At 42.0% G+C, this 18,493-nt stretch overlaps 1 protein-coding gene across 2 annotated transcripts in view; it reads left to right on the forward strand.

Moving 5' to 3' along the window:
* The window catches only part of dock1 (dedicator of cytokinesis 1), a 164,736-nt gene extending 150,460 nt beyond the window's left edge, over positions 1-14,276 (forward strand). For both annotated transcript variants that reach the window (XM_046377496.1, XM_046377497.1), the window contains exons 46-52: positions 1,106-1,189; positions 6,804-6,941; positions 8,873-9,015; positions 9,609-9,807; positions 11,048-11,225; positions 12,099-12,250; positions 13,407-14,276. In XM_046377496.1, the coding sequence (XP_046233452.1) occupies positions 1,106-1,189; positions 6,804-6,941; positions 8,873-9,015; positions 9,609-9,807; positions 11,048-11,225; positions 12,099-12,250; positions 13,407-13,502 (990 nt within the window). In that variant the 3' untranslated portion in view covers positions 13,503-14,276. The remainder of the gene's footprint in view (positions 1-1,105; positions 1,190-6,803; positions 6,942-8,872; positions 9,016-9,608; positions 9,808-11,047; positions 11,226-12,098; positions 12,251-13,406) is intronic.
* The last annotated feature ends 4,217 nt before the right edge of the window (positions 14,277-18,493 follow it).

The following is an 18,493-nucleotide window of genomic DNA, read 5'->3' on the forward strand; positions in this document are numbered from 1 at the left end:
CCACCGCATTTATCTGTGTGGTCAGGTGTAGTTACAAGTTGCTTTTGTTAAGATTTTAAATAAAAAACATGCGATGCAATCCTAAAATACACATTGCCAAAAGGTTAAATGAATGACCCCTCACCTTTTTGGCTCATGAACAAACGTGACAGATTATGATGATCATTGAGCTTTAAGAGTGCTGATAGGCAGGTTTTGTTACCTTTGAGCAGAGCCAGGCTAGCTTTTTTCCTCCATTTCCATTAATTTATGACAGTGGTATCCATCTTCTCATCTCCATCTCGGAGAGGAAATGATTACATGTCTTTTCCTTCATGGCAAAATGATTTTTCCTTTGACACAAGATCTGCTTATTCATTTTATATTCCTGAAAAAGAAATGCTTGTGGTATGCAGTTTTTCCAAGGTTTGATTTCATGCTGTGAAATCACATCTCAATCTCTTACCCATTTCAAGTCCTACAAGATCTCATGTCACTAGCCTTCATAGTTTTAATCACTACTACTCACTCAGCATCAGAGTTTTTGTAAATCTATTTTTTGTTTGATGTGAACTGAGTGTGTTTTTCTTCTTTTTTCTTTTGAAAGTCTCTCTTGCTTGTGTCGCGTTTTTCATCATGTTTTTAATGTTCTCGCTGGCTTGTGAGCTTCACACACTTTTCACTGCAACACAATAGCAACTTGTGTGGAAAGGGAAAGTCTTTTTTCACTTTGAGTTTGATGATATTTAAAGAAAAAAAAAAGGATAGCCTGATGGTTTCCCAGCATATATCAGGACCGGGAATAGATTCATATTGGTCTTGTGAAACGGTGCGGTATGAGTCGGAGGAAGAGAGACGTGAATTCTTTGCCCTCAGGTCACTCCTTCATCTTGGTGGAGTAGTGCAGGTGGTGGAGGAGAGACGGATGTCTTGACTACATTTTTCTCATCTTAACAGCCCCTCCCTGTGCTTTCCCCCTTCACTCAACAGTTTTTTCACCCTCATTTCTCTTTTTTATATACCATAAACTTCTCCACAGACTGTTTTATCCGTCTTTCACTGAACTTACTCCCTGTTTTCCTCTCAATGAACTTATTCCCAGTATCTCTTCTGCCCTCCTCTCCAGGCCTTCTTCAATGTTAAGTACATGCAGGAACACCCAGAGGACCTTGAGAAGATAGAGAAACTGAAGGACCTAATTGCTTGGCAGGTGAGACTAAAGTTCATATTGTATATGATCATGTTAAAGCATCATACTGTGGTTTGTAAAGCATCTGTTTGTCTCACCAGAGACATCAGGGTGCGAGGACACGTGTCATGACCTATTTATCATTAGATGCTTTGTTATTTTTAAAAAAAATGGCATTTTCTCTTTTCTCTTTTCTATTTTCTATTTCGTGGTATTTCTTTTGCATCAATTTGCTTTGGACTATGCACTTAGCCTTTCAGGTGCTAAAAATGTTTGTTACTGAGATTTAAATTATTAGAGTTAATGATTTTTTTAACAGAACCAGAAAGCCAGATAAGGAGCCCGTGGACACCAGGCAGAGAGTTTGAATGCAGGAGGATACTTTTTCTGTTCGTTATTATGGCATTCATATCTGACATGATTGTCATATTACTAAAGCTCTGCCGCACAAAAGCTCTCCTCGTGTCAAAAAAAGGTTACAGCTGAAAACATAATATCGTTTCAAGAACTTATAAGTGCACTGCCTAGAGTATCCAATAACGCACTAAGCGAAATGAGCAGGCGAAAAGTGTGTTAAAGAGTTCGGTGGAGATAATAGGGAGGGAGAGTGCTGAAGCAAACATTCTGAAGTTGGGGAGGATGCTCCGCTGCTTGAACAGACAGCGAGAGATCAGCTTTGGCGGTTTTGCGAGCTCGGCACTCTCACCGAGCCTGAAGGAAGTGCACGCACAGTAGACAAGAAATGCACACACACGTGCACACAGAATTTGTTGGAATAATGACACAACACACACAGATCTTTAGCTCATTTGTGGCTCATCTTTGATTTATAAACTCCTGGCTGTCTTTGTGTTCGAGAGGAATAACAAAAGATTCGCCCTGTTTTGTTTTGCTTCCTTCCTTACCCGTTAGCTCTGAACTCAGGGTCACTTTAATACTTGGTAAGTCGTGCTTTCCTGCCTTGTGGTTCAGCCAGGACTTTAGTACAGATACAAGAAGTTTCTCTCTCTGCTTCCTATCGCTAGTTGCAAGGAAAAAACGGAAGTTAATTGAATTTGCAGGAGTTGTTCCCCTCTCCGTTGTTGTAAAATAGGTCATCTTTGTGCTCTGCATTACTGGTGGAACTCCTCAGAAACTGAGAAGTTCTTTCTCTTTTGCGTCTGCGAAAGCCTTTGTCCTTTAAAGGCACGAGGCGTCGCACAGGAATGTAGACCCATGTCTTATTGGCTTCGTATTTGATCTTCAAGCTTGTCGTGATGCTGCTCTTACAGTTATTTTTGCCTTGGGACTGAGACCGTTTTTTTATAATTACTATTTGTCAGTTTTGTTGTTACTCTAGTCTTTCCACGTTCATTTTTTTTGAAAACGTTGAAATCGTGTGAATGTGGGGAAATGTAGGATGAGTGAAGTTGACAGGTGAGGGTAACCTAAAAATAAACTTGTCGCAACTTCATTACTCCTGGAAAGAAGTGAATATCACAGACACGTTATATCTGACAGGGTTGGAATGTGCAACGAGAATTTACCTTTAACACCTATCAGTTATTTTTATATCCGTCTAGAAGCAAAGGCACTGAACAATATGTCTGTAAGACTTATCTTTGTTTCACAGCTTTGTGTTGCTGTGTATGTTTCAGCATCAGTTTGAGATTTCAGCTGGACTAAAATAGTGTTAGAAATCACACTGCTATTTTGAAATGATCCACCACCACCTACAATCTACAGCGCTAATTAGCAGGATCTCTGTTGTAGACCCCAGTTACGAGACAAACGAGTTGCACGATTTTGGCAGCTGTGTTGGGTTGAAAATATCTTTCACGTCGTGATGTGAAGTGTTTGAAATCATAAGGGCATACAAAGACACCACTGAAGGTGTTTGGTTTGATCATCATGGCACCATGTCATAGGGAAAGCCCAAATAATGTATGTTGACAGAGCCCACGCAGGGAACCTTAAAGACATGACTAAGGCAGAGTTGTTGATTTGAAATGGTATCAGCTGTCTCCTTGCCAGAGTCAGCATGCTTGTTTATCTCACATCTTGAATGGGTCTAAATGAGACAAATGAAGGCAAACCTGCTCCAGTGAACAAACTAAACGGTTCGAAATGAGCCAGAGTGCACTGTTATTCTGAAATACCCATTGTCCTAGTATAGTAATTAGAGAGGAAATGAGCAACTGGAAATCAGGAAATTACAAAGCTCCCTGGCAAATACAAAGTAGGTGTTTTCTGTGATGTTTCTTGTTATAATTGGCAAACGCTCTAGACAGATGCCTAAATTACTGCCTAAAACTTCTCTCTGCCGTTTGAGACACTTAACGTGGTAGCTGGGTGATTAATACATTGAATCACAGACCTTAGAGGGCCATTTTCACCAGTTCATCAGCAGCTTGTTAGGATGCACAGAAGCATAATGTTTTAGTGACAATTCAGCTTTCTTTGTGGTGTCTTTTGATTTGAGTTTTTCCCTTCATCTCGTATTTGTAGTTCAGTCTGTCTGCTTATTAGTCTGTCTGACTCACCACTGGCCTGCACATCTCTGAGACCTTTGTGACCTTCATGAAAGGTCTTAATATGTCATCATAGCCTTAATAGCAGGCATCTCAAAGGCAATATGGCTGCCTCAGCACCCTCGGGTGTGGCTTAGAAGTCTGCTCACTGTGCGTTAGAGAGGCATAGAGTGATAGGGTTCAGCTAAGAACACTCTGCTCTGAAAGACACTGCTGGTATTAAAAAGAAATGCTTTTTCTTTCATAGCTCTTGTCAGCTGGTAATGCCAGCATTCGCCTGTTTATAAATGGAATCACGACTTTATTTGTGATCACTGCATGCTGTCAAAGTGCAGCTTGAAAGGTGACTGCTTAGTGCAGAAGTGCTTTGCCTTAGAAATGCGATGGGAGGACGGCAGGTTGGACTGGGAACAAAGTTTGGCCCTAATTTTTCAGTCCCCAGGCCCCAATTTTGTCCACAGCATGCACACTTCTGAGTTGTATAAAGCAGTGTCAGGCTATTATAATGAGTAGGCTACCAGTAGATGTCAAATTGATGGCAGAGATCTTTAAGAAACTGTGAAATTGCAATATGATAAATACAGCAGTAGCAAAATCCCCTCTTCTAACACTACATGAGCTACTACTAACATTATCACCTGCTGGGAGGTTGTCCTGTCCTGTCCTTGTCTTCTTGCCCCAACTCTCCTCTGGAATCAGCCTGCTGCCATACTCTGTCCTTCTCCTCCCCCTCCTCCTCCTCCTCCTCCACTTTCCCAGGTAGCATTTCAGCATCTCACACAGAAATCTCCATCTGGCACTCACACACAACTTTGCCCAAAGTTACCAATTTCCCAGTCCATATTACATGTTAATACTGTACAGTCTATACAGTGTGTGTGTGCTCTCTTTTGAAGTATACATTGTCTTTGTAAAGTGAGTGAAATCCCTGCTTGGGTTTTGTAAATGCAGCCCCAGGTCTCCAGTGTCTAATTATCTGATATTAACATCAGCCTCACATGAGGTAACACCTCTAAATGATATCCCAAATCATAAACCTGCTGTCTCTGTTAGACTGCTGGAGACAATTAAAAACTTTTTTAAAAAGTTGGTACATGTAATTAAACTACTGAACGTGTGTTTGTGTGCATGCGTGCATGCGTGCGTGTGTGTGTGTGTGTGCACACGCAACCTTGAGCCAAAGTGTCTTCCACAATGAGCTTATCTCTGTGCAGCTACCAAGCAGAGTTCTGTTGCCATGCCGCCACTCAGTCGCACTCAATCATCCTAAGGTCTATAAAAAGATGCGGGTATCCTGGGAGACGTGAATCTTGTCTCAGCTTTCACTCTCACTGTCTTTTCTCCCCATTTCTGTCTTTTTCGTCTCACGACACTTCGTCCCTCTGACTCCTCTACCTCCCCTGTCTCTTCCTCCTAACCTCCCCCCCCTCCCCCCTCTCTCCTGCTTCCCTTCACCTTTTCTCACTCAGCCTCCTGCTCTTTCTCTCCTCCAAGAGGCCCCAGCGGTGATGATGAAGGTGCTCAATATCAGGGGAAATCCTCTCGGGGTGTGTGTAGCCTTCTCTCATTTATCTTCCTGTGGCGGAGCTTTGGTTTTGTGCAGCACAACACAGTAACTAACATTCAGTGAGTGAAATGTAGTTAATTTTAGACACTTTGATACATTCTCAGGATCTCTTTTCAAGCTGATCGGCTCACTATGTACTCCTCCTAACACAGGATGCTGTTGTAATATCTATAAATCTAATAATGTATTAGTGCAACGTTGTACACATCGCTGAGAACCTGAGGTTGTCTGATGTTTTTAATCAGAAACCTTATAGATGTGTTTCTCCCTGTTAATAAGCCCACCACATGTTGAAGTGTGTGTAAATAAAACATGCACCATTTGAGATCGTTACAAAAGGTTGCATCACGAAACTGAATTGCTGTTGTGTGCCAGCTGAGTGAAGTCGGTTCTCGCAGTTGCCTCCTGAGGAGAGGCAGCTTACCCTCAGAGAAAAGGAAGAAAGGCGAGCTGTCTCTGGGGAATCAGAGGTTAGCGCACACACACCGCCTTCTCTTTACTGGCCCACCCATGCCAGACTCTTCACACATTTCTTTGTACTCTGAGACAATTCTTTGTTCCATTTGCTCAGGGCTGAGCTGAATTTGTTAGCTGTAAAAGCTACTGTACTTAAGATGAGTCACAAGATGCTCTCTGCGGCTTCGTGTTGCCCTGTTTTTCACAAATGCATCACTCTGACTGGGACTGATTAATGTAAACGCTTGGATTAAATCCCTTCTAATGCAGTTTACTTCTTCTTTTGTTTTTACTTATTCATAAGCATAAAAGCAGAAGTTGCTTTCCTTTCACCTAAAACAGTATTTCTCACATATAGCAATGAGGCAGTAAGGGAATATTTTTACAGTTGCCATGGGAAAGAAAAGGTCTGCTGTTATCCCAGCTGACTGCTACATCTTCTCTGCCTCACCACAGCCAAAGACTACAAAACTGAGCCTGTGATTCCAACCAGGAGACAAGAAAAGAAATCACTCAAATACTGTCTCTTCAATGGATGACGCTTCCTCCTCTCGCCAGATTTAGTCAGCAGAGTCACCAGAATTTCCTAATCACTAGTTTTTCAGCAGTTTCCGTCTCTCCCTTGCGCTTGCTGTCTCCTTCTACCCGGGTTGCTTCTATTGAGTGTTTAAACTTTGCTATTCTCCAGCTGCCTGCAGTGTGCTGAAAGGAGTGCATTGCGTCTTCACTGGCGTCACAAGTGGGGAGGGAAATACATGCCTGCACATGTCTATGTTTTTTTCATGGCTTTGTTCAGTATACCTGTGTTCTAATGTGTGATGTCGGTGGTGGGAGGCAGGAATAAAGAATGTCATGGCAACAGACCTCTCTAATATAGTCTACTTCCACCTGGAGAAGGTTGCAGTGATATTTCTTCTTTGAGCACACAGACACACTAATGTATATTCGCTACTAGCTCAGAGGCTAAAGGTCATGTGTTAAATTGGATGTATGTGACGTATTCCACTGATGAATGAAGAATCAGCATGTAGCTAACCTCTTGTTCCCTTCAAGTTATGTTGGATGGGAGATTTCTCACACGTCTTGTTTTCTCCCCCCATAGATCCCGCACCTCGCCGAAGGTGTTCGCATCCATGGAGAGAAGGTCACAGAGGCGCTCAGGCCTTTCCATGACCGCTTGGAGGCCTGCTTCAAGCAGCTCAGGGAGAAGGTGGAGAAACAGTATGGGGTAAAGTCCCTGGTAAGAGCTTTTTGCCTGTTTGTGACCTTTCTGTTGTTTAAAAAGTGCTTTAGCCCCGTCTGGTCATTTTTCTGCAACCTTTTCTTTTATTTCTTCTTGTGTGTTTGGCCCAAAGACTTCCTGGAAATGCATATGCATGTTATTGTTCTACCTTTCAGAAATCCATTATGTAAGTTTCCGGTTTTCCTGTTCCTTTTTGTGGTCAGCCATGTGCATAGTTTTAACATTTATTCCAGACATTTTTTTCTTTAGTTTACGTTTCACAGATGCACTTGCTGTTCAAGTGAAAATATTAACTCTTAAAGATTTGTATGGTTGAATCAAAAATAAACACACAAGAATAACCACTAAAAATCATCAGTTTATTCGTGCTTTTCTCACCAAAGTCCAGTAGCCAGGGCAGGATGGGCACTATAATCAGATGCAGATAAAATCAAGGCTTGATCAGCATATCAAGATTTAAGAAAATATGCCATCAAGACAACATTAAATGCACCTAGATAGGTGCACGGTGTGTGTCAAACTAGCTTTTAGCTGAAGTCAGCTTGCGTGTGGTAGGATGCTGATGGAGACCCCCTCCCATCTCTCTCCTCCTTTCCAGTTTTAATTGTTGCTTCGCCAAGCTTTTCCTTCAATCTCGCCTGAGGTAAAGGGGGCCTCGCTCAATTTAAAAGGAGTGGATGGTGACCTTTCCAACAAGAGAAAAGCCATCACTTTCCAGGGTGTGATAATAAGGTTATCCCATCAGATGTGTGATGACCCCTTTCTTAGCTTGAAAAGACTCTTTAAATGCATAAGGGGTCATTGTTAGAGCTGCTGTGAGCAGATTTTTTTTGCTGGAGGTTCTTTTTACAGAAGTAAAGAAATGAATGGCATCACCAGAGTTATATTTTTCCCTCTGACTTTATGTTCGGTTATGTTACTGCATTTGGAGCTCTGTGCTGTACATGGGATGATTACTTTGTATAATAACAGGAATGACCTTCATCCTAACAGTTTCTACTCCCCTCACAACAGAGTGTGAAATCCCATCCTGAATGTGTATCTCCTGTCATGTCTCATAATATGTAGTGGACGATCACAGTCCACCATAGATTGAACAGTTCATGATTGTCAGGGACGTTTTGACGCAGTATAAAATGAGCATGTTTTCCAGGTAGCTATTGATAATTTGTGCTACTGCCTGAATTTATAGCAGTGATGATTTGCCAGCATATACAGTCTGTTTAATAGCCTTTGCAAAGGACAGAGCAGTGATGCCAGCAAAAGATGCACTATACAGCCAATAGGCAATTTGTTTTCAACAGCAGGGACGAGACATTACTGTTGCTCTCATTATGAACTGTATTTGGGGATCTTCTGACTTTCCATTTAGCACTTTTATCAAAGTGATAAATTCTTAATACTTTTATGAAGAAATGCCTGCAAAGTCATTCCGATCGGCCTCATTTGTACTTTGGGTTTGGTGCAGTTACCAAATGCTAGCATGCTAACAGGCTAAATAAAAGTGGTGGTAGCAATACCTGATTAACATCAGCATGTCTGCATAATAACATTAGAATTTAGTCTTAAGCATTGCTGTAGTAGTGTTGCTGTAAGTGCAGGCACGGCTGTAGACTCATTCTTCTATAAAAGAGATGTTATGGCGTAGAAAGTCTTATTTAATTAACTAATGACACTAACAATTCCTCTTCAGCTTCTTGAATTGAAGAATTAAATTATTTTTTTTTTATCCAGCACCATGACAAATCCATCCATGCGTCCATTTCTTTCTATAGTCGATAAAGTGTATAGGGGAATGTTTTCTGTGTGAAACTCCAAGTACCTTGAACAAGAATAAAAATGTACTGATAACTTCAAAGCACTCAGTGACTCTTAAGCTGAATTCTTCATGTCGCTTTCTGTTTTTGTGTTTTTCTCCGCCATGGCAGCCGGCAGCAGACGAACGGCGGGGGCCTCGTCCTCACTCCATGGTGCGCTCCTTCACCATGCCCTCCTCCCAGAGGCCGCTGTCAGTGGCTTCAGTCACCTCCATCTCCTCTGACAACTCCCCCTCCAGGCCTGGCTCAGATGGGTAACACTGCTTTACGGTTCTTCATGGCATAAAATACCATACGTCTTCCTTGGCTTTTGGTCATCTCGTTGTAGCAGCTTTTGGATTACCGTCTGGCTTTCATAAGTCGGGCTCAGACCTCATAAGATTCTATTCTCGTTTCAAACCTAATCGGATTTCTGTGGATGTGCTTATGCAGTTTTTGAAAAAGTAGCTCCCCTTTTTTGAGGAGTTCATGAATCTGTAAAACTTAATACATCTTCAGAAATTAAGTATTTTGGTTATTCCCCTTTAACTTTACTCTAGACAGGAAAACACATAGATAGATGCTTGTTAAGGATGCAGTTTTATTTATTAATTTATGTAATTATTTATTTCTTGATCAGCCTTCTCCGTGGGTGCTTAGTGCCAGTGTTAGAATACATCAGCATTTTCTCTGGTATTAGTCAGTATTATATAAAATTCAAGCTTTATATAATACTCACTGCTGAAGGTTCTATTTAAGTTGTACATAAAAAGAACTGTGAGTCCCGAGCAAGTTAAAGATTGATAAAGCTCATACAAAGAAGGAGATGCAGACTGTTTGATTAGACGTCATATTCTCTTTATTTCAGTTTTGCCCTGGAGCCTCTCCTGCCAAAGAAGCTGCACACCAAGTCTCAGGACAAGCTGGACCGGGATGAGCCCGAAAGGGAGCGCAAGGAGAAAAAGAAAGAGAAGAGGAACAGTAAGCACCAGGAGATCTTTGACAAAGAGATGAAGACCACGGAGATCCCTCTGCAGCCCACAGAAGCTGTCATCCTGTCAGAGACGGTACTGAAAAAGTGACCAGTACAAGAAATTAGGTCACCTTTGTTTTACTCTTTCCCTCTGCGCTCTGCTTTTGTCTTTTTTTAACTTCCTATCTGTTGCTCCCCTGCACCACTCTCTACTGAGGATAATACAGATCCTGTGACTTTTCTACTGCTTTAAGTCTTGGCACCAAATTGCTCACCTGCACAGAGGAAAAAGCAGAAAGTGCACATACTTTCTGCAGCTCTAAGAAAAGCAAAGTATGTTGTTCAGTCAGTCAAACACACTCATATTACCGATTGCAATTAGCTTGTATCTCCGGCAGGGTCTTTACCCTTTTCACTTGGACTTTAGCTTCTTCTTCTCTGTAAACTTCTTCCTTCTCATCTCTGAAACACAGAGCGCACACACACACACACACACACACACCCACACACCCACACACCCTGCTGTGTTCGGGCCCCTCTTTACCACCGCTGTGTCCATTACTGTGTCACCATGTTTCGCATGCCCAGTGGGGACACTCCATGGCTAACAGCATTAAGATAAGACTAGGAAAGGGGAACCAGAAGAGGGGCCCCTGGGTGTGGTGGAGCCGTCTGGCTGGTGATAGGAGCCTTCTGCCTCAGGGGTCAAGGGTACATCACCCCAGGGTCTCCTGCAGTTACCAAACTGTTGTAGGACATTTTCGCTAAATTCATCTGGAACATGTAAATCAATAAAATAGCTGTATTTTTTAGTGTTCTGTAGGAATGAAGTGCATTGTTATTTTCAGTGTCTCCCTTGTGGCTGACTGTTTGAGTTTGGCCAATTACAAAGTTGTTTGTTAATGTAGCTTACAGTGTGTAATAGCCCTGAGGATGTGCTTTTTTTCATATTCAAATTCCAGCCATAATAAAGCTGGGAGAACTCAGTCTTGCATGAAAACAATGATTTGTTACCACAAATAAGATATTGCAACCCAACAAGCACATTAATCCAAATGGTTTCTCTTTTAGGAATACAAATAGCCAACCTAATATGTGTGTGGATACACACACAACAGTCCCAGCAGAGATGTGAAAATAATTTTCTCCTTTTAATGATCCTTTATTGATCTTCTGCTGTATGTCATCATGGATTAAACTCATTTGCCACACGGTGGATTTTGTTCTCAATTCGTTTTATTGACTTGTTGTGTAATTTAGTTTTATTTTGAGCACTCAGTAATGACTCAGTTCCTGTGTGTGCTTATTTTCTTTGTTTGTGTGTGATCTCTCAGATCAGCCCCCTGCGGCCCCAGAGACCAAGGAGTCAAGTTCTCAGTCAGATCGGTGGAGACCGTCGCCTCTCAGTGTCCCCTGGGCCTCCTTCTTCCTCCTCCAACTCATCCTCCTCCTCAGGACCCCCACCCATCACGCCCAGGAGTAAACTCTCCTTCAGCTTGCATGCTGGTTCCAGTAAGCTCTCACTCCTGTTCCATCAAGAGCATCTATCTACTTTACTTTAGACTGCATCTTCCACAGTCTCTCTAGGCCGTCTCTGCCTTACTTTCACTTTGTTTTACCTCGTGCATCACTTTTACCACATGACCATGCTCAGATTGGTCTAAAACGTGTCATCTTAGCTGCACTTCTTTAAATGGCCATGCAAATCACGACTGTCAGTGCAACACATTTACCTCTAAATTTATCTCTCTGTCACCGAGCAGGCTGCTGACACTGGGATCGCACATAATGATGTCTTAATTAGGACACTTACTGTCCAAAGAGAGACAGTCTGCTGATGCCACTTGAAAATTCAAATTCTTGCTTTCTCACAGAGGCAAAAAAATGAAACATTCTACCTGATGAGAGATGCTGAGACTGTATTTTATTACTTAACCGCATCAGTGTCATCACAGCATCTTTACATCACAGGATTCTTGTATAACAACCTGCAGTTTTATCAACACTAAGGAAGCAATCGATTTAGTTCTGCACTTCTATAAAGTCAGGGGAACAGGGGCTGAGGTATCCTGACTTTAAGTTGATTATATGGGCTAAGCTCCAAAAACAGTGGATGCTACACATCTCATAATGCAACTCTTATCACAGCACTTCCCATGACCACTAAACTGACTTTGTGTATAAATGAGCTCTCAAGTTTGTGCAGGAACTTTGCTGTGTTAAACTTCATTTTCTATCTTTTTTTTTTTCCAGGTTTCTTCAAGACATACAATGAGTTGTACACAAGGGGCCACGTGATCTATTTTGTGTCCCGGCCGTACTGTTTAAGAAATCCTAGTGTGGTTTGATGATGAATGTGAGCTGATGAGTGCCCCTCTTACACAGATCTGGAGCTGAACGGGATGGGCTGCTCTGACAAAGGTGAAATCCCTCCTCCGCTGCCTGTGAAAGGCAGCACGGCTGATTATGGCAACCTGCAAGATAATCAAGACTTGACGAGTCCCTCGACGCCTCCACCACCCCCGCCACATCAAAGGGTAGGTGTTTTAATTAGGGCTGAGTGGAGCTCCTTAATGATGCATGGCACTTATAATGAAACAAGAGGCTGATACATGCACTTGACATTCGGGTCAGCCTCCTCCACTACCCCTGAACATCCTGTGCTGACGTGCGTGTGTTCCTGCCCGTGTGCCTGCATGCCTGCTTCACACTCACATTTTTGTACTGCGTTCATGCATCGTTTTGGGCAATGTGTGTCTTAGAGGAGTGTGGGCATCAGTCAGTTGCCAGAAAGGGCTTACACCCTCCTTGTCCACCCCGTTGTTATTTATACGTGTCCCCTCCCCCCCTCCCAGCCAGCCCGACACTCAGATGTGATTGATTGGATGATTACTTTGCCTCTCACATCCATCAGCAGCTCTCCCGCTGTTAATCAGCGGCTCGTCTCTCCATACTCGCCGACGTCTTCGCTAGCCATCCTCTCGCCGCGCCGCTCCGTTAACTAATCTTGTTTATCTGCTGTCACGGCCCGCGGACAGGTAGTAAAACTGAGCCTCTGCACACAGTGTGGCGGCAGGCTGACAGTATACAGCAGCGAGAGCAGATGTTCTGAGTGACAGCTGCTCTTCATTTACAGCCCTTCATGGAGGCAGAGCTGAGGTCACTGATGAGCGTCACTCCTTCGCTGTTGGCTCCGCCGTGAATCCTGCCGTCTTAAAAGGGACAAAATATCTTAAACATTTCAGATGTTTTTCCAGTCTAGAATGAGTAACAGTGGGGTTTGAATTTGATTTTGGGTATCTTAGTGTCAAAAAAAAATCTTCATCCAAAAGGTCCCAGTCATCTTCAGTCAGAGTATATTCGTTACAAATGAAATAGTTTTACTTACAGATTAATAATGATCGTGTTCTGCTTTTCTTGCTCCAACGTGTTTGTTTCTTGTCCCTCCTGTTCAAACCTTTGCGCACTTTGCACACTGACTTGATGTTCAACATGTAGTCTGGCACCACAATCTCCTAATCTGACGTAGTTAACATCTTAAAAATTTTGCGTAAGCTGATCCTGACATTAGTCTCCATGTGACAAGACCGGCTAATCAGCATCTGAGTCATAGAAGTTTTTCATCTGAGTGGAAAGTCACATTCTTATTTGCTAAAATGGCAATTTCAAGGTGACTGTTTTGTCTGCTTGCAGCCTATTCCACCTCCTCTGCCCAGCAAAACCCCTCCTCCACCTCCTCCCAAGACCACCAGGAAACAGGCCTCCATCGATTCAGGAATTGTACAGTGAACAAAGACGCTGACAGTAGGACCAAACAGCACACTGACAACACAACAAAAACAACATCACCCCCACCCCTCCCAGAAAACACTTGTTTTTACCCACACATTCCTCGCTCCCTGTCCCAGCTTGACAAGATGAATACCTCACTGCAGCCCGCCCCTTCTTATCAGCTTTGATTTTTTTTTTTCCTTTCTTGTTTTGCCTTCAGTTTGACGATGATGCAGTCAGCAACAAGGGAGCATGTTGCACAGATGAGTAGTCACTGAATTTATACATGCTGTCTACTATGCCGCTTCAAGACTTTATGAGGATTTTGACATCACCGACAGATAAGCTTGGACCAACAGCTTTCCAATACTGACCCACTCTCTAGTACATGAGAGCACATAATTAAAGAATAATCTCTTTTTATTCATATTCCCACTATGTACAGAGGTTTGTATATATGATTTTATTTTATTTCAGGTGTTTTGTATGTGATTTGATCATGACTCCTTTTGTATTAACGTATCATTAGTGGCATTTATATGAAACAAAAAAGGGCTTTAGGTTTTGAATTGACAGGGACTTTCCAGACTTGCTCTGTGAGAACCGCTCACGGATTTTATTGGTTAAATTTTGGAGTGCACATACAACTAACTCCTATCGCGTTGTCATCGTTCAGGCCTTTGTCCTAGATTGCTGTAACCTTGGATTGCAATAACATTGACTGTTCCCAGTTCACTACTGACATGACTTCTGAATAAACTTTAAAATGTATGTATTTTAAAAAAAAAAAAAGTCTGCCTCATTATTTTGGTCTACGAGAGATGCTGAAAATAGATGTGTGTTTTCTTATTTCTGACATCCAAAACAAACCAGCAATCTGTACGTGTTTCTCTGCTTCCACTGAACACAGAATAATGAAGCTTTCTGGCAGCTTGATTGACAGCCGTCACAACAGTCGCTTCATCACGAACACACAGGAGTTTCATACGGGGACGTGTTATGCCACAGAATCACTTCTCCATAGGCTAATGCAGTCTAATTTACATAATGTGCCCGCTCACCGAGCTATCATTTCTCTCTTTCAAAGCTCAAAGTGTGAATCTGGAAGGTGGCCCATATTGGACCAGTTTAGCTGCGTTGATGAGCCAACAAACCACAGGTGTCAGCTTTGTCCTGTTTCACGCAATCTTGAATTCTGCTTTTATGGACAATACTGAAGGTCAAAAAATTTTTTTTTTTTTTATGGTTTTGTTTAATTATGAAGTTTGGCCCTCATGGGGTCCAAAACATAAAGGCTGACAAGTTGTTTCTCAGTTTTTAATGCATGATGGGTTTGTTGTATTTTGACTCCAAATTAAGGACTGGAGCTTGAAAACTTATCACTGAACACTGATCTGGAGTGCAGCGGCTTAAACTGAATTACGCTTCAGTCTTTCTTCACTGTATTTTAGGTACTTTTGTGAATTTTAATAAGTGCAGTGAACTCTTGCAGCTTCATTAGTCATTCCTTTATTTGAGCACATATTTCGCTTTATACCACCTGCAATTTGTGCTTCAGTGAATCAGAGCTGCTGTGAAATTACGCTGTTGAACCAGCGATTTCTGAACCGTCATTTGCACATCTTGTAAATGTGCTTACAGTCCCTCGGTTGTCTCTACTAGAAAGCCAGCTTGTGGACCTTTTTGAAGTGTTTGCTCCAGGTGGCTCATACTCCTCTGTTCTCCTCTTCTATTGACACTTTGTGAGTGGGTGCCTGCCTGAGGAGAAATGCTCAAACTGCAGCATCTGTTGTTTGAAGGTGGGGTTTTTTTTTTATCTCAAGAAAGTTGGGGTTTCTGAAGCTCTCATGTCCTAATTAGGAACACTCTGACATCTTCTCCCTTGGTGTTTTATTTGGGAAAAGCTGTCACTGGAGACTACTTGCTAATACTGTAGCTCATGGGTGTGTTTTTTTTTTTTTTAAACATATTTTGTTAGACTGTAAAATGGCTCATTAATATGTTGGCAGTTCACAGTCTCTCCGGTTTCCTGCTGTGCTTCTTGTACCAATCACCAAGCACCCTCTTTGTATATAGTCAAGCAGTAAAATCCATTTTATCCTGGTGAGGAGCAGTCGTCGTTGCATACTACGACTGAATACAAGGTACAGTATATGCAGTAGAGGGCCATCATTTGACCATGAACTGTCTGTCTAGCTGATAAATTACCCTCCCAACACAGCAAGAAATGGAGTTAGTAATATTCAATAAAAATGCAGGTTTTACTATCTCACCAATGTTATTTTCTAGTTCCTCTTCAGGCTTGATTACATGACTGTCTTCAAGCACCGTTGCACAAGCTACCGTGCAGCACCAAAGTTCGCTTACAATAACAAAAGCAGGATGGTGTTCATTAAAGCCTTTGCTCGGTGCTAATGTGTGTTCGACCCACAACATTGTTAACTTGAAAGTCACACTGTTGGAATTTATGCTTTCAATTGATTCCATGTGTAAAGCTTAGGGAGGAAAATAATGACCTTTAAATGGTCTCTAACTAATCAACTACTCCTTATCGGCCTGATCAATAGTGCTCGCGTGTTGGACGCTGCTCTGCTAAACAACAAGAAGGCAGTTAACAAGCAGGCTATCATGGTTTATACATCGATTGTGATGTAAAGCATACATTTGCCTCATGCAGTGCCTAAAAATGTAGCAGCCAAATGGAATTCAGCCATCAGTCATTTTATTAAATCCACCAGCGCTTTCCCAACATGTCAAGATGTAAAAGATCACCTGTGTCTAATAAAGATGAGTGTTAAATAGTCAGTAACTCTTGAATCTAAATTGTCCAACAGCTGCTCAGTCGATGTGACAAAAACCACGTCATGAATAAACCGTAACAGACAAATCTTCAACGTGGTGAAGCTGCCTGGAGCAGCTCTGCGCAGTCTGAAGCAGCTACAGGGTGTTATGGCTGACGTGGGAGACCCGGTGCATAAAACAACTGTTGCCTCGTGATTCACCAAGAGCAGTTTTATGGAACAGAAGCAAGAGAAAGACAGTTTGTTTTTGTTTGTTTGTTTGTGGAAGTTTGTCTGCAGCCAGACAGGAAGGTTTGTGAGGGTGGTGGGAACATAAATGCAGGAAACTGCTGCCTGCGACCTGCAAGAGATGTGCGATTTGGGAGATTTATTTTCCTGCAAGATGATGACTCCAAACATAATGACAGCGCTACACAGTAGTGCCTTCACAACAGCAATGCTAATGTCCTGTAGCTGCCAGTGGAGTCCAGGCCTCAATCCATAATAATAAAGTTTACAGTTAAATTTAGTTACATAACTCTTTCATTTGACTCTATGTGCATAGTGTAAAGGTTGCAGTTGCTGCCAAAAGGTACCTCTACTCGATATTTACTTGAGGGGGATGAATACTGCCATCAATCACTTACTTATATTTGCACTTAACTTAGATCCGTTTTAAATATTTATTTTTCCTCAGGCATTAGAAAGTTTGAAGGTGAGGAGTGTCAAAGCTTTATCACATTCACAGCAAAAACAAAACAAACTGAAGAAGTCCAGAACTTTTTAATAGTCACTGTAACCTGTTTATTGCATTGCACTGATAAGTTCATTCTCTCCAAAGTGAGGTGGGAATAAAAAGTTTCACCAATCGCATAATTCACTTATCAGGAATACCCAGTGCACACTCAATATCTAGCCCTGCAATTGAAAAGGGATAAAGGGTGAAGCGTTTCAGCAGTGGTAATATTACATAGTTAACTGGCAGCTATTTCAATAGGATCTCAGTGATTTGCGCTCAGGCATTATGCTTCACCCTCTCTCTGCTCACAGCATAGAGAAATGCATCACTTAATTGAGAGGATTTCCACAGGCTTTGTGGTGGTGGAGGTGGGGTGGGGGCTACAGCCTTCCCTCCAGGAGAAATATATTTACAACGTATTCTATCACCGTCTCATTTGTCATTTCAGCCTGGAATAATGTGTTTATATTTTCCTTCCCTCTTGACACACTTACATTTGCAGGAAGACCTGTAAACGTGCAGGCTTCTCCTTAAATGTCTTCTTTGTATAATGAACAAGGACAATATTCTCACAAATCAACAGCTGTGCATATCCAATCATGTCTGTCTATAGGGTTTTCTCTGCTTTTTTTTCCCAAATGGAGGCTGACTACAAGTAATGGTGGCAGGTAGTGGTTGCGTTAATGTGTCACACACCCACAGAATACATAGTTTTTCATGGTTCACTTTTCATTAGCTTTTCTGATGTATGGCTTGTTTTTTGTTTGGGCTGGGTTTATTGTCCATTGCTTAACTGCCAGCAGAAGTGTAGGAACTGGGTTAATATAGGTTTGGGTAGAGGAAAGTATGTTGTTTAGTGTAAATCAATCATCCAAAAACCTCAGCAGTTGGTTAAACATTTTCTGCTAGCTATGCTAGCAGCTCTTTCAGGTTGTATTTAGGCACAGCAGTGCTTCCTTTGACAATGCTAACATGCTAATGCTAAACAGGTAAAATGTGCCACCGTGTTAGTATTTGATAATTAGCAGTAAACATCAAATACCCTACAAGTGAGGCTGCAACTATTAAGTCATGAACCAAAGTAATATTATTTCACTCAAAAACGTGAATGCCAACCTGCTGGGGGCACCACAGAAAAAGTCATCACGGCTACCTTCAATGTTTCAGTGCATCAGTGCTGAAATAGTTCAGTCTGCCACAGAATGATGGACTGCCTGACTGAGACTGCCAGTCAGAGCCGTAGCACCAGCATGGCTAAAAATCTGTGACAAAGGCAGCAGTCACTTGATGCCAATGTAAAACTTTCTCATGGCTTGTGAATATGATGTTCCATGTTAGAATCCAGCGAAAAAAAACATTATCTTATGCCTCCACCCTCACTCTTTCTCCTTGTATTTACTGACGCTATTTACAGTACAGCTAACTGTCGAATAAAGAAGAAAATGCCATATAATTAATTCTAAAAGCAACATGGCAATTGCCACTCTAAA

The sequence above is a fragment of the Scatophagus argus genome, chromosome 21 (genome assembly GCF_020382885.2).
Source record: "Scatophagus argus isolate fScaArg1 chromosome 21, fScaArg1.pri, whole genome shotgun sequence".
Classification (NCBI taxonomy): Eukaryota; Metazoa; Chordata; class Actinopteri; family Scatophagidae; genus Scatophagus; species Scatophagus argus.